The 13,684-nt window shown below is 44.7% G+C and overlaps 1 protein-coding gene across 4 annotated transcripts in view; it reads left to right on the top strand.

The window, feature by feature from the left end:
• daam1a (dishevelled associated activator of morphogenesis 1a) overlaps positions 1-12,554 on the top strand; it is a 63,668-nt gene extending 51,114 nt beyond the window's left edge. For all 4 annotated transcript variants that reach the window (XM_066694931.1, XM_066694933.1, XM_066694930.1 and 1 more), the window contains 10 exons: positions 58-155; positions 2,962-3,046; positions 5,191-5,297; positions 6,195-6,283; positions 6,600-6,768; positions 6,874-6,981; positions 8,657-8,717; positions 8,928-9,059; positions 10,580-10,750; positions 11,007-12,554. In XM_066694931.1, coding sequence (XP_066551028.1) covers positions 58-155; positions 2,962-3,046; positions 5,191-5,297; positions 6,195-6,283; positions 6,600-6,768; positions 6,874-6,981; positions 8,657-8,717; positions 8,928-9,059; positions 10,580-10,750; positions 11,007-11,216 — 1,230 coding nt within the window. In that variant the 3' untranslated portion in view covers positions 11,217-12,554. The remainder of the gene's footprint in view (positions 1-57; positions 156-2,961; positions 3,047-5,190; positions 5,298-6,194; positions 6,284-6,599; positions 6,769-6,873; positions 6,982-8,656; positions 8,718-8,927; positions 9,060-10,579; positions 10,751-11,006) is intronic.
• Positions 12,555-13,684: the final 1,130 nt, after the last annotated feature.

Genomic DNA, 13,684 nt, shown 5'->3' on the forward strand with positions numbered 1-13,684 from the left:
TGAGTGAATGACAAAAGTAATGGTTTAAAACTGTTCCTACGCTGTTTCTCTCCGCAGAAAGAGACGGAAGACGATTCCTTGAGCTCCAAAAAGGTCAAGGAGCTGTCGGTCATCGATGGCCGCAGAGCCCAGAACTGCAACATCCTTTTGTCACGGTGAGCCCAGATATTTTATTCACCTTCAACCTGTGGTCCTTGCTGGAAAATATCCAAAGAAAGATCTGCGGAAGTCCATGAAAGTCTGTTTTCCAAGTTTGGTGTGCAGTTAGCGTCTTGTATCTTTGAGAGAATACTTCTGACGTGACGTTTAAGCTCGTTTGGTGATGTATAGCCTCCTGTACATCCGTTTCAGTTCAGTAAATTATTCCTCAGTGAAAGCCTGTATGTTCGAATCTCACGATAGTTTCCTCACAGTCTTTCATTCAAAGCACAACAGTCCCCCAATTATGTACGGCCTTACTTCACAGTCAAAGAATTCTTTTTTTTTCCCTTCCATACGCTGGGAAGTATTTTTTCATATCTGACAATGTGTTTAAACTCTGGCTTCAGCCAAGAATTATATTTAACCTTCCCATCAGGGGATAATCTTGGCTCAGACTGTTCTTTTCTTTGCCTGGCTTCCCTCTTTGGTTTCCATCGCAGCAAACACAAACACAATCGCATGTTAGCATTGTTAATTTAATTTCACGCAGCCTCATTTCATAGCTATGACTTTTTTTTTTTGCGCATTTACATTTAGTTGTCATATTTACTGAGGTTCTCATATTTTAAATAGGTATGATAAATCGATTTATGAATATAGAAGAAATGACAGATGTTTCTTCCTGGAATAAATTGGTACGGGTGGCGGAAATGGGTTAATTTTAGGACCCGAAAGCGGGGAACATAATTCAATATGGTGTTTGCAGCGTTATCAAAAGGTCTTGGGTGATTATTTTAAAAAGTGAAGAGCGTATTTTAGAGATCTCTTGACAGTCTGGGCTCCAGCCAGAGTTTTAGACACTATATATGTATGTGTAGTCTATCTGATCGATCCAAGTGGTGTTTGCTGACGATTCATTTCATCAGTTCCCTACGGGCGGGCACTGTTTTTTTCCCCCCCCAAAACTCTATATACACACACACACGTACATACACAATGTAAGTGCTTTTAAAGATTATTTTTTCATTCTAAATGACTAGTCAGTTCGAGATTGTACCCAGTAATTATTTTACGATACATAAAACAAACCGAAATTATACATTTCACTGTTTTTATAACAAACAGGACACAGCCTTTCTCTCTGGAGTGTTTGATCAAGTGGAAATAGGAAAGCGAACGCGTATGTTTGCGAGGAGATAAAGGCGCCCGTCTGTGGGTAACGCCAGCATGTCTTACACTTGGAAGCCTCTGACCGCTCTTTGACGTGGGCCCGGAGATTACAGAGTGGTTCAGAGGGAGGGCTGTGGTCAGCCGTTGCCGAGGGTGTGGGCTGTGATGGAGTCGTCATCTCGGACGTGTCCGGGCGAGCTGGGATTCCTGCCTGCGTCGGTGAACCGCAGGGAGTGCTAGTCAGGTGATTAGAGTCGAATTCCAGCTGAGGAATGCATGTCGACACAGACTGGTGTGGTCTGCACCGTCTGTTTTGAATGCCAGCCTGATGTTATCTGCTGATTTATGCGATCCTCTGTTCCTGAAAGATCCCAGCCCACTTGTTTGGCATGATCTGGGCGTTGTGGTCTTTGTGTGTCAAGACCAATCCGGGTGCTGCTGTGCCGTACGCTCGTTGCGGTCCTGGAGGCGTGGCGTTGTGTTCTGAGCTGTGAGGTGTTTTTTTTTTTTTTTTTCATTGGAGACAACCACATTTTATTCTGCTGGCTTTCATTTAAGAAGAAAATAAATATACATGTTTGATATCAATTCGTAATCCCGGATGCAGCTAAAGCAGGTTCCCGATTTCGGTTCAGCTTTCAGAAATGACATAAACACTTTCTGTGCCGCTCAGATGGTTTCCAGTGAAATCGGCACAATACTGTGAATGTACCATTTAGCCGAATAAAAGAAGCCACTGTTGGATAAAGACCGTGAATCACTTTTAGACACTTAGACCCGTTTTGCTGTAGTCGGGCTCCGATAACTGTGGTTAATGACATGATGTTTTAAAATATATATAACCACGGGGTAGGTGGCTATTGACAGACGCACAGAGACGCACAGAGACGCACAGAGACGCACAGAGACGCACAGAGACGCACAGAGACGCACAGAGACGCACAGAGACGCACAGAGACGCACAGAGACGCACAGAGACGCACAGAGACGCACATCTAAGTGCTTTGTAACTACAGTGCCCTCAGACTCGGTGATGCTCTCTGTGAAAAGGCCAGCTCTGTTGAGCAGCTGTTGAACTTGCGCTCTCCGATCCGAACCCTCGTGATCTCCGGGATGTTCGTGTCGTAGCTCCAGAACATGCCTCGGCCCCGGTTTTATCCGCCCCGAAACAGCAACCTCCAGAATTCCTGAACCACAGAAACCCCGAAAACACAATCCGGGCAGAGTCGTGTACCAGACGTTGCGGGGGAGGAGGTCCTGGCTATGGCGAGGCCCCGCTCCCCTCGCGTCAGCCCTGCTGTTCTTGGCAGCGCGAGTGAAAATCCTGTTCGGGCTTGTGGTGATCTTGGAAAGAGTCTGATGGGCTAAGCTGTCGAGCACCTGTGTTTCTTGGCTTGTCACTGGGACCGTGTCCTGGAAATCGGGAATGAATCGGTTCTTTTTCACAATTAAACAGTGTCGTGCATATTGTTGGACTTTTTCGAGCTCTGGAATTGTATCTTCCAACCTCTTTCGCTGGCATTGTTCTGGATTAGTCCTACAGAGGAAACACCTTACTTTGAAACACTTGTCTCCAACATGTCTTCCACATCTTTTATTATCGAATGCCTCTTCTTAAACGGAGACCTGGGGGGCGTCTGTGTTTTTCAGGTTGAAGCTGTCCAATGAGGAGATCAAACGAGCCATCCTGACCATGGACGAGCAGGAAGATCTCCCCAAGGACATGCTGGAGCAGGTGGGTGACACTGCGAGGCCTCGGGGGCAGTAGCATCTCGGGGGGAAAAAACAATTGAACAGAAAACAAAAGCAAACAAACCACCACATCCCGACACATTATCAAGAAGTAGGTTTCTGGGAGTGGCTCTTCAGGGAGATGAAAGCTCCTCGCTGTAGGTCTGTGTGACGAGGAGCACCAGCTGACCACATCCTAGTAAACAGGGTTTGGGAAAACAAACCTAACAGACATGCAGTGGGAGTTTAGGGTTAAGCAGTGAGATTATAGTTCTTGACGTTTTGCAAGAGGCTACAGGAATTCTCTTGCTTGGAAAACTTAAACGCTATTAACCAACTAAATGTTTTTATTACAAATGTGCACTACTTTTCTTTAAAGTCCTTGCAACATAACTTGGGGTTGAGTTTGTACTCTGAACAGGGAGGACAGAGAGCCACGATATTTTCTGCCTCTTGGTTTTGCAGGGTGAATTCTAAACAAAGTGTTGGACGTGACCAAATGTCAGGTGGTCTTCATTAAATAAAAGACCATGAATGTGTCAGAAAAATGCAGATCGGATTATTATTTGCTGAAGCAGCCCATAAACTGTTGAAATAACGCTACGATTATAGGCTGTGCACATGTGCAGGCTGTTAGTGAACCCAAAGCGGTGACTTAAGGCTTTGGTTTTTGTAAAACTCGGCTCAGCAGGTGGGCTTTCAAGTTTGTGTCGGGGGGAGAATTCTCCAAATGCACGAAAAAAACAAAAAAAGAAGAGTTGACTTTGAGGAACTGTGTATTCTTTCTGTTAAGAACGGCATTGATGTGTTTTCCTCAGAATAAAGTATTCTTAACTCAATAGGAAATATTCCTGTGGGTTTCATGGTATGTTAAATGTCTTTTTTACTCTATTTGTGATCAAAGTAAATGTAAAAGTAGTCGAGTTTGGTCATGGGGAAAGAGACTTTCAAAATGTTTAAAAATTACTTTATTGATATATAAATATGTAACAGATCTCTGGAATGAGTCTTGCCTCATTCAATCTTTATTTGGTGTAACGTGCTTTTCACATCGAAATCAACACATGCTTGTTGTGTTATTCATACAAAAAGTAAACAATTGGGACGATTGTTGCACCTTCCACTTTTTACCATCAGCCTTTGGATTGAGGTAATGGCACGGAAATGTGAAGCAGATGGAAAGCAGTATTTGTAGTTATTTACTCCTAAATCGCTGTTATGATGAAATCTCTACTGTACTTTACATCAGCTGCTCCTGTCAGAGGATTTGGACAAACATGTAACATTAAACAGCTGCATAACTCGCTTTTGAGAAGGAATGGCCCCCATTAGCCAGTTTTATAACATCCAAACCATCTGCCCGAGGAAAATAAATAAGATTTACAATTTCACAAAAGGATGAACTGCCTTGCTCTGACACGAAATTGTTCAGAAAGTGCTGCTTGTGTAATTTAATTTATTTCTTTTTGCCTTCTTTGGGATTCCAGTCTATTTGGAACTGATATCTTAATAATATAAATGTTTCTATATTCCAAAGCGCTTTGGCTGCAAAATAAATGAAATATAAATCTGACTGTGAATGAGTCGAACACTATAGCAGTGTAAAGTGTGCTTATTGGGATTTGTTTACCAAATACGTGGATAGCCTTGATACATAAGAACATAAGACAGTGTCCAATCGAGAGGAGGCCATTCGCCCCATCGTTCTCGTTTGGTGTCCATTAATAACTAAGTTATCCAAGGATCCTATCCAGTCTGTTTTTGAATGTTCCCAAATTGTCTCTTAAGCCACATCGCTGGGGAGTTTGTTCAGATTGTGACGCCTCTCTGTGTGAAGAAGTGTCTCCTGTTTTCTGTCTTGAATGCCTTGAAGCCCAATTTCCATTTGTGTCCCAGGTGCGTGTGTCCCTGCTGATCCGGAAAAGCTCCTCTGGTCAATGCCTTTCATGATTTTAAAGACTTGAATCAAGTCCCCACGTAGTCTCCTCTGTTGCAGGGTGAAAAGGTTCAGTTCCTCAGTCTCTCAGTAGGACATTCCCTTCAGACCTGGAATAAGTCTGGTTGCTCTCCTCTGAACTGCCTCTAGAGCAGCAGATACAGTTCATATTATATATATATATAATTTTTTTTTTTTTTACATTTCTTCAGCTGTTAAAGTTTGTGCCGGAAAAGAGCGACGTTGACCTTCTGGAGGAGCACAAACACGAACTCGACCGCATGGCGAAAGCAGACCGGTTCCTCTACGAGATGAGCAGGTACGTTCAGAAGCAGGAGAACAATGTCAGATGGAAACAAACCCAGAATCTAATCTGGTCTCTTAGAACTTCGGGCTAACATGCCCCGCTTTCACAAATTACTGCAAAAATAATCCGGTGTGTTTTTAGTACGTTCACGTTGAGAAAGCTGATGCAGGAGATATGTCTTGTGTGTGAGCTTGTCTGGTCCATTAAAGCCTGAGCCAGCGATGCTAAAACACTGAGGAGAAATTAGTAAACGAAGTGGATTCCCTTACTGGCAGGACGGACATTTTCTTTGCAGATTCTGCTGACGTGAGAGATCATGGCAGTCCGTGAAAAACAACTTCTTTATTAGCCCTTAAGATTGTCCTCCAGACAGGCCATGGGTTTTTAAAGTGCTCTTGCTTGAATAAGTCATTACTGTGGTGCTGAGGCAGGGCTTCGTTTAAGTGGATTTCGTTCTTTACTTGTAATTAGGAGTCCCAGGTGAAAGAGTTGGCTTCTCCGACAGGACAGGATGACGCGCCCCCGGCACAGTCAGATATTTTTCCGATTGAGGAAGCCCACTCCTTTGTAGGAAAAGCAGGCGGTTTCCTGCTCCGGGCGGGGATTGCTCCTGTTAACCTTTTTCACGAGCTGTCCAGGGACAGAGCAGGAATCTCTACAATCTCGAAGAAAGTAGAGATGAGGGTTAAACTTCGACAGCGTGACGGCACTTCAAAATCTGTCTCTAGCTGCCCATCGGCCCTACTTAATAAGACACCTAATATAAACACAAGTGCTGAGGAGGTGGTGTTTGTAGTGACAATGTACACAAGGGTGTCCTCGGACCAGCTCCCAAAATGCTTCGGTGTTTTCACTCTCCTTCCTCCTTTCCCTCTCTCCTCTCCTTTTTCTGTCTGTGTGGTGCGATAGGATTAACCATTATCAACAGAGGCTACAGTCACTGTATTTCAAGAAGAAGTTTGCGGAGAGGATCGGGGAAGTCAAGCCCAAAGTTGAAGGTGTGTGTGTTTTTGTTCTTCACTTTTCTCTTCCTTGGAAAGTTCTTAAACACAGAGCTAGGTAATCGAATAGTCTGCATGCAAACCAGGCGGCCCTCAGGTCTTGTTCTTGAATGTATCTGTGTTTGCTTATGCATCTTTAAAAACAGAGGGAGGGGGAGAGCCAGAGAGAGGGACGAAGGGAGGGAGGAAGACGGAGGGAGAGAGGGAGAGACACAATCTAACCAAAATATCCTTTTATGTACTAGAAGAAAATGTGTTCTAGTGCCTTTGTGAATGTATTTTAATGTCTCTGTGCCGATCCTTTGCATCTCAGCTCTGACAAAGGCCTCGAAGGAAGTGTTGCAGAGCAGGAGCCTGAAGCAGCTGCTGGAGGTGGTCCTGGCCTTCGGGAACTACATGAACAAGGGTCAAAGAGGCAACGCCTACGGGTTCAAGGTCTCCTCATTGAACAAGATCGGCGACACCAAATCCAGCATCGACAAGTGAGCTACAATCGCGAGAGACTATTCTGTGTAGTCGATAGACAGATCTGTTTTGGATCGTTGCCTGAAAATGCCTCTAGCTGATGGATGCGTCTGTGTTTGCAGGAATATTACTCTGTTGCACTACCTGATCACCATATTGGAGAAGAAATACCCCAAAGTGGCGCTGTTCCAGGAGGACCTGAGCAACATACCGGAGGCGGCGAAAGTCAAGTAAGTGTTGGATATGCGATGTGGGACTGAATACCAGACGGCAGAAGCAAGGAAGCATGTATTAATGCACATAACACTAAAACAATCAAGTATAAAGGTGATCGCATATCATAGAAAACCCTGTGTTGGCTTTTATCCGTCTTCCCATATCGACTGAGAATGTATTCTATTTTGAAGTAGAACTTTTAGAATGAAATATTTAGGTTCGGAACCTAAATATTTAATTCCAAGAGTTCTACATCAAAATAGAATACATTCTCAGTTCCAATGATACTTGGCTGAGTACAAAACTACGTAGGGTTTCTCAAAAAGGCTTAATTCGGTCCTCCGAGTTGACATCACACTCCCAACAGCAACTTACCTGAACTCTTGACTCAGGATTGTGCTGGTAAAAGGCACGACGCAGATCACATCGCAGCACTTCGAGACTAAAGACGTTGAAGGCTGTTTTCTCAAGGTATCACGTCTCCCCCCTTGGAGTGGAAGGTTTCTGACAGTTTGGTCAACACCTTTTATTTGGAGGGCAAACATTTAGTGAAAAGGACCGGAATGAATTGGAACGAGAGCTTCCGTTGGGGAACCTGGGTAAACATCAGCCATTGTCTTCCAATCTTGCCCGCATCTTTTAAACGGACCAAAACGTTATACGTCCAACGAGAATGTTTCTGTCGGCAGCTGGGAACAAAGCAGAAGTGTGAAATGCATCTTCAGCTCTGAGAGAGGTTTGGAGCTCTGTGGAAGAGGGTGGCAAACGTTTCAGACATGAGTTCTATAAAGACGTCACCCTAACGAGCCTCCGCCAATCGTCCTGTTTTTATAGTGCGGACATTCCTCCGTCGTCTCCCAGTGTGATATCGAGTGCGGACATCCATTAGAAGCTGTCAACGATGAAGTCCGCTGTTTGTCTAATGTTTCAGAGACCCGCCAGAGAACAGAATCAGCCACGTTGTGTGCGAATCGATGAAAACTGTAATTCGTCAGCGCGCTAAACTCATTACTGTATGTATTTGTTATTAATAGCTCTCTCTGTTATCTGTCCAATCTCTTGGAAAGACCTTGCATTCGGAGCTGGGATTTGGCTAGACAGTCTACATTAATGATTTATGAGGCATCGAGCCAGAATTTTGGTTTCTGGAAGACCCTGGTTCAGAAAAACAAAACAAAAATAAAAGTGTGTCAGGCATAATCTGCGTTAATCTGCTGTTTATTTTTTGCTGTGTGGATCAGAGTGCCTGTGAAATATGAGAAGCTGCTTAGACCAGATCATACGATTTCCTGGTTCAACAACAACAAAAGCCTCGGCACCCATTGTGACTGTTGTTGGATGAGAAGGTCACATTCAGCACAAGTATAATTTTACTGCAATGCGTAATATAATTTCTACCTATGAACACTGCTGTCTTGGTATTATTGCTATTGCTCACAAAACAAGCTTGACAAGAGATACTTAAAATGTTATAAGTAGTAAGTTATGTGCCAGAGATGTGTTTTTGATTGTGGGATGAAGAATGAGGTATTTGTTATATTTTAAGATATTACATTGCTGGTGACCAGAGGGACAGTAAATAGAAATAAAATATGACTTGGGCTTGTTCTCATCTCTTGCACAATGACATTGAGACGAGCATTGGTACGCTGACGGAGTGGTAACTAACCGATTTTCTGTCCTCCCCAGCATGACCGAACTGGAGAAAGATATCAACAACCTGCGCAGCGGGCTGAAGAATGTGGAGAGTGTGAGTGCTTTTGTTTAGGTTCGAATGCCCCCTTTTTTATGTTGTATTTACGGGATGAGAGTCGAGACTCGGGGGTCCGCCTCATCCGCCACGCTTTTCCCTGTGTCCCGCTCTCGGGCTGCGCCACGTGTGCGACCGCTTTCCTGTTTTCCGACACGGCTACGGCTCTCCAAGTTTGATTTCTCTCTTTAACCCCTTGGTGTCCCGCAGGAGCTGGAGTTCCAGAAGAACCGGCCTCAGGAATCGGGGGACAAGTTCGTCTCAGTCGTGAGCCAGTTCATCACCGTGGCGAGTTTCAGCTTCTCCGACGTGGAAGATTCCCTCCAGGAAGCCAAAGACCTGGTGAGATTCGATCCCATGGCTTAGGGAGAGATTCCGGATTGGGATTCGAACCGAGAACGACTTTATTTTCAGGCTTTCAAGCACTTCGATTTGCACCCCCGTGTCGATCGGTGAGGGATGGTTTGACATCCTGAGTTGAAATAGTCTTGCAGCATTTCGAAAACACTTCCACACTAATAGGAACTTGCAGAGTCTTTCTGGACACGTTTCCTGTTGTGAAGACAGGTTTATTGGTCCTGTGTGGATACTGTATTGTATACGGCGGAGAGGAGAAACGGGAGGTGGACATATTTATGTGTTTGTTTGGATGCTGCGTCCTGTAGGAGCTGGAGCAAAGGGAGTGTGTGAGAATCAAAGACCAACGTCCTACTGTTTGGGACGGCAAAGTTACCGACTCTGGTTACTGTGACTTCATTGGGATGAGAGTGATTGCTAAATAATGAATGATAACGAACATAACCACACGTTATTATTAACAACAATAACAACAAGGCATTTTGAGGAATGTAATTAAAACAAATTTTCTAATCTAACCATTACTCATTTCAGCCCGATCCATGCAAGATCAAATAAAAAGCTTCCCGTCTACCTGTACTGCAAATAGATTTAATTCTTGACGACCCATTTCAGGCCATTACCAACAGATGGTGTCCCGAGACGTGCCTAATGCCCCCCCACCCTGGCCGGGCGTGTGAGAATGTAGTCTGTCATGTTTCGTCCTGGACGCCAGCCAAGACGGACAAACCGCAGCGCTTGTTAATCATGCACCATTTAATAACTAAACTGAATCTCATTCCTGAGCTTGGAGCTGTGAAAAGTCCCGCTAACGCACATTTGGTTTTGATATCGGCCCCCATATGGCAATGATGAATTAAACTCGCATCAAAGGCACGTTGAAAGGAAGCGTTCCCCGGCCCCTGCAGTGTTTACTACGGCTTGAGAGTTTCTGGTGCCCGTAGACCGCAGAGAACGGCTTCCTCGTTTTTCTTCTTTTTAAACGTTGCTGCGGTTCATAAAATACAGCGTAATTAGGTGAATTTTAAGCAGAAACAGAGACCTGTTTCAGGGACGTAATCCTGTGGCAGCGTGGTTTGACTCCCTGGACCTCGCTAGTCGACACACACACACGCGCACACACAAGAGATGATCGGGGAGGCTGTCGGTTGTCTTCCTGCACAGACGCTGGTCTTCAGTGTTTAACAGAGATCAAACTGAGAGATCGATTTCAAATGAGCTTTTCTTCTCCCTCATGTTGCCAGGTTGTAGATATTTTATGGTACTGCTCTTGTAGGAGGATATTTAGGGTTGTGCGGGGGTCCAAACACTACTAAATGTAAGATGTCTTCACCTGGAAAAACATCTTCACACACACATTTTCTTCAATTTTCCCTCATTCTGTTTACCTTTCAAAACCCTCTTTTTCCGCCATTTTGTATCTGAAATAAATCCGTGAATCAGACGTTGTAATAAACCTTGACTCCCGTCATCCAACCTGAGGTTCTCTCCCGTGTCCCCCCCAGTTCTGCAGGGCGGTGAAGCACTTCGGGGAGGACGCCGGTAAGATGCAGCCGGACGAGTTCTTTGGCATCTTCGACCAGTTCCTCCAGTCTTTCTCCGAAGCCAAGCAGGAGAATGAGAACATCCGGCGCCGCAAGGAGGAGGAAGAGCGCCGGGCCAAGATGGAGGCACAGGTGAGAGCGAACGGGGATGAGGTCGCAAAACCACAGCAGTCAGAAAGCGCGTGTCACTGGTCTGAAGTGAAGACGGTGACACCAGGGCTTGGAAAGTGTCCAGAATTTAGACTAGTGACCTCTAAATAAAGCTATTATATCTAACCGTTACATTATAATAAATTAAGGAAATCTAGTCCAGACGGAAGGTGTGTGTTGTCGTTGAGTTTTGTAGACTCTCTCTCACCTGACCAATGAATCTCGGTTCCTCCTGCAGCTGAAGGAGCAGCGAGAGCGAGAGCGCAAAGCCCGCAAGGCCAAGGAGAACGGCGAGGAGGACGGGGAGTTCGACGACCTGGTGTCGGCGCTGCGCTCGGGGGAGGTGTTCGACAAGGACCTCTCCAAGATGAAGCGCAACCGCAAGCGCATCAACAGCCAGGTGACGGAGAACAGCCGGGAGCGGCCCGTCACCAAGCTCAACTTCTAGGAGCCCCGCCGTCGATCACGCTAGGGACAGCTCTCCCGCTAGTCGCACCGCCCAGTGGCCAAACACGGACGCTTCCCTCTGTAGCCGATGCTCTGTCCTCGTCTCCCTCCGCTCAGACTCAGACTCCCGATCCGAAAAGGCGATAGTCTCTGGTGCAGAAGCACAATGTCGTCTGTCTGGAAACAGATGACGGAAAAAGCAAACGCACCGGAAAAAAAACATTCCCTTCGATGAAGAATAAGGACAATAAGAACGATATAAATACAGGAGATGAAGTGAATCACTGACTCCAAGAACCCTTCCCCTGTGGCTGCCAAAATAGTTCGCTTTTCTTCTTCAGATGCTATGGCGCTGGTGCACCATAGATGGACAACCTCTCTCACTAACCTGAGGACGGGAGTTTGCGCTGAACTAATGCTGTGGATTGTCCGTGTCCCTCCCGGGGCCTCAGTGACCCTCCTCTGTAAGTGCGGAGAAGGAGAACTGGACGAGCTTTACTTCCCGATGCCCGCAGCGTTCGAGGAGGTGGAGAGAGAGCGGCACAGCATGTTGATTTCGGCCGAGCTCCCCAGGACTGCCGTGCTTTCATAGAAAACATTCCACGCTGTCTCGAATGGCAGGCTGTTTTTCCATAGATGAGACATGAGAACGAACATAAAGAAATCTCCATTCCATTTTCACAGTTTAAGGTATAGTGGATAAATGCGGGGGGTTTTAATATCTGACCTAAAAAAGAAATTTAAAAAAAGTCCATTCAAGGCAATAAAATGTAACGACAGAAACATCTTATTTTGATCCAAAGTGCAACTTTTAGTTAATTGTTCTCAGTTTAAAGAAACAAATATTTCGTGGTCTGAACATGGGGTTCAGCGTTTATTTGATTACTGTATAACCCTAGTTCAGGGTTAAAAGCGAACTGATGCAAGAAGTACCGTACTTTTATTTCTGGGGAGATCTAACCTGATTTGAGTGCATTGGAACTGTTTCTAAGGTTAACCTAAATTCCAAATCTGTCGTATTAAAACACTGTGGATAGCGGGCTGACACGTCTATGCACCAAAAAGATGGTGTTCTTTTCTAGTTGTCTAAAAGTATATTTTAAAAAATCTGAAATGTAAACAAACAAAAACATCTCGGCTCTCAGATCAGCGGTCAGTTACTGGTCCCCGGAAAAAAGACACTTTTATTAATAACCTCCTTTAACTGTGTGATAAAAAAAGACAAAAAAAAAAGTTTCCTTTTTATGTGGGTTCCTTCTATACAACTTTCTTTTTTATTTAAAAACTGCCTTCTAATGTAAGATAGATCTTCAGTGAATAAAGCAATGTTGGAGGTGTAGCATATTGTTGCTTCATTTTGTGGTTATGACGGTTTCCCAAACCTCAAGCTGTGTCTAGAAGAATATTTAGTTTCACGCTCCTTGTGGAGCAGATGTACACACACACACACACACACACACACACACACACACACACACACACACACACACACTTGTGTTTTACTTTTGATTTAAGTGGTATTTTCTGCGTCACTTGACCAACTTGTCGTATTCCAGGAAAACCGTCTTGAGTTTCTGTCCATCTGTTTGAAGACAGACCTTTCAGCCGTCTCTTCACTGGGGCTGTCCAGCACAAACCTGTGGGCCGCTTGTTTCTGAAACCCTGAATTACGTAAAAAGAAAACAATGTTGGGATGAAATGAGTCTGAGTTGAAGGTCTGAGCTTTGACTAAATCAAGACCAGTGGTGTCCAAACACGGTCCTGGGGAGCCCCTATCCTGTAAGTTTTGTCAGTCACCATGAATTAATTTTGACAGACTGGAACCAAGTGGAAGTTACTGATCAATTAAGCAATTAACTTCTGCCCATTGAAAAGGGTAGTTCGTTTTCTTTGCCAAATCTCTACAGAACTTAATTCCCCAAATCACCTGCTTAATTGATCACATTGAAATGGTTCCAGGTGTTAAGAAATTGATAATAAAATGTTATCTATAAAACCTGTTGGATAAGGGACAGGAGGATTGGGTTTGGGCAGCACTGTACTAGAACAAAACTGCGGGTTTTCAGAGACCTCAGACTGTCAATGAAATGCCTTTGATTGTATTTTGTTCTGATGTATAAGGAGAGGTTTGATCGAATTTCAGAACAGTGTCGTCCACATACTTGTATCTGTGGCTCAACAGGGCTTATTCCCGCTTTCTGTCAAATGTTGAGCTATAGAGCTACAGTTTGTGTGCACTACCGACGTTTCCATGTACATGAGGTATTAAAACCTCCATCATCACTCTCCTATTGAACACCGTTCATGTGGAATGCGTGCCGTGATCTGCACTCATGACTAAGCGTTTTGTCTGACTGGTTGGTGGGTTTGTAATGATCTACAATTTGAAAGTGAGTTTGTTTTCCCTGCACGACTGATGGAAAAGGTTTGTCAAGATCGCCACCTGCTGGCCAAGCGTCACTCCTCGAT

The sequence above is a fragment of the Amia ocellicauda genome, chromosome 21 (genome assembly GCF_036373705.1).
Source record: "Amia ocellicauda isolate fAmiCal2 chromosome 21, fAmiCal2.hap1, whole genome shotgun sequence".
Lineage (NCBI taxonomy): Eukaryota > Metazoa > Chordata > Actinopteri > Amiiformes > Amiidae > Amia > Amia ocellicauda.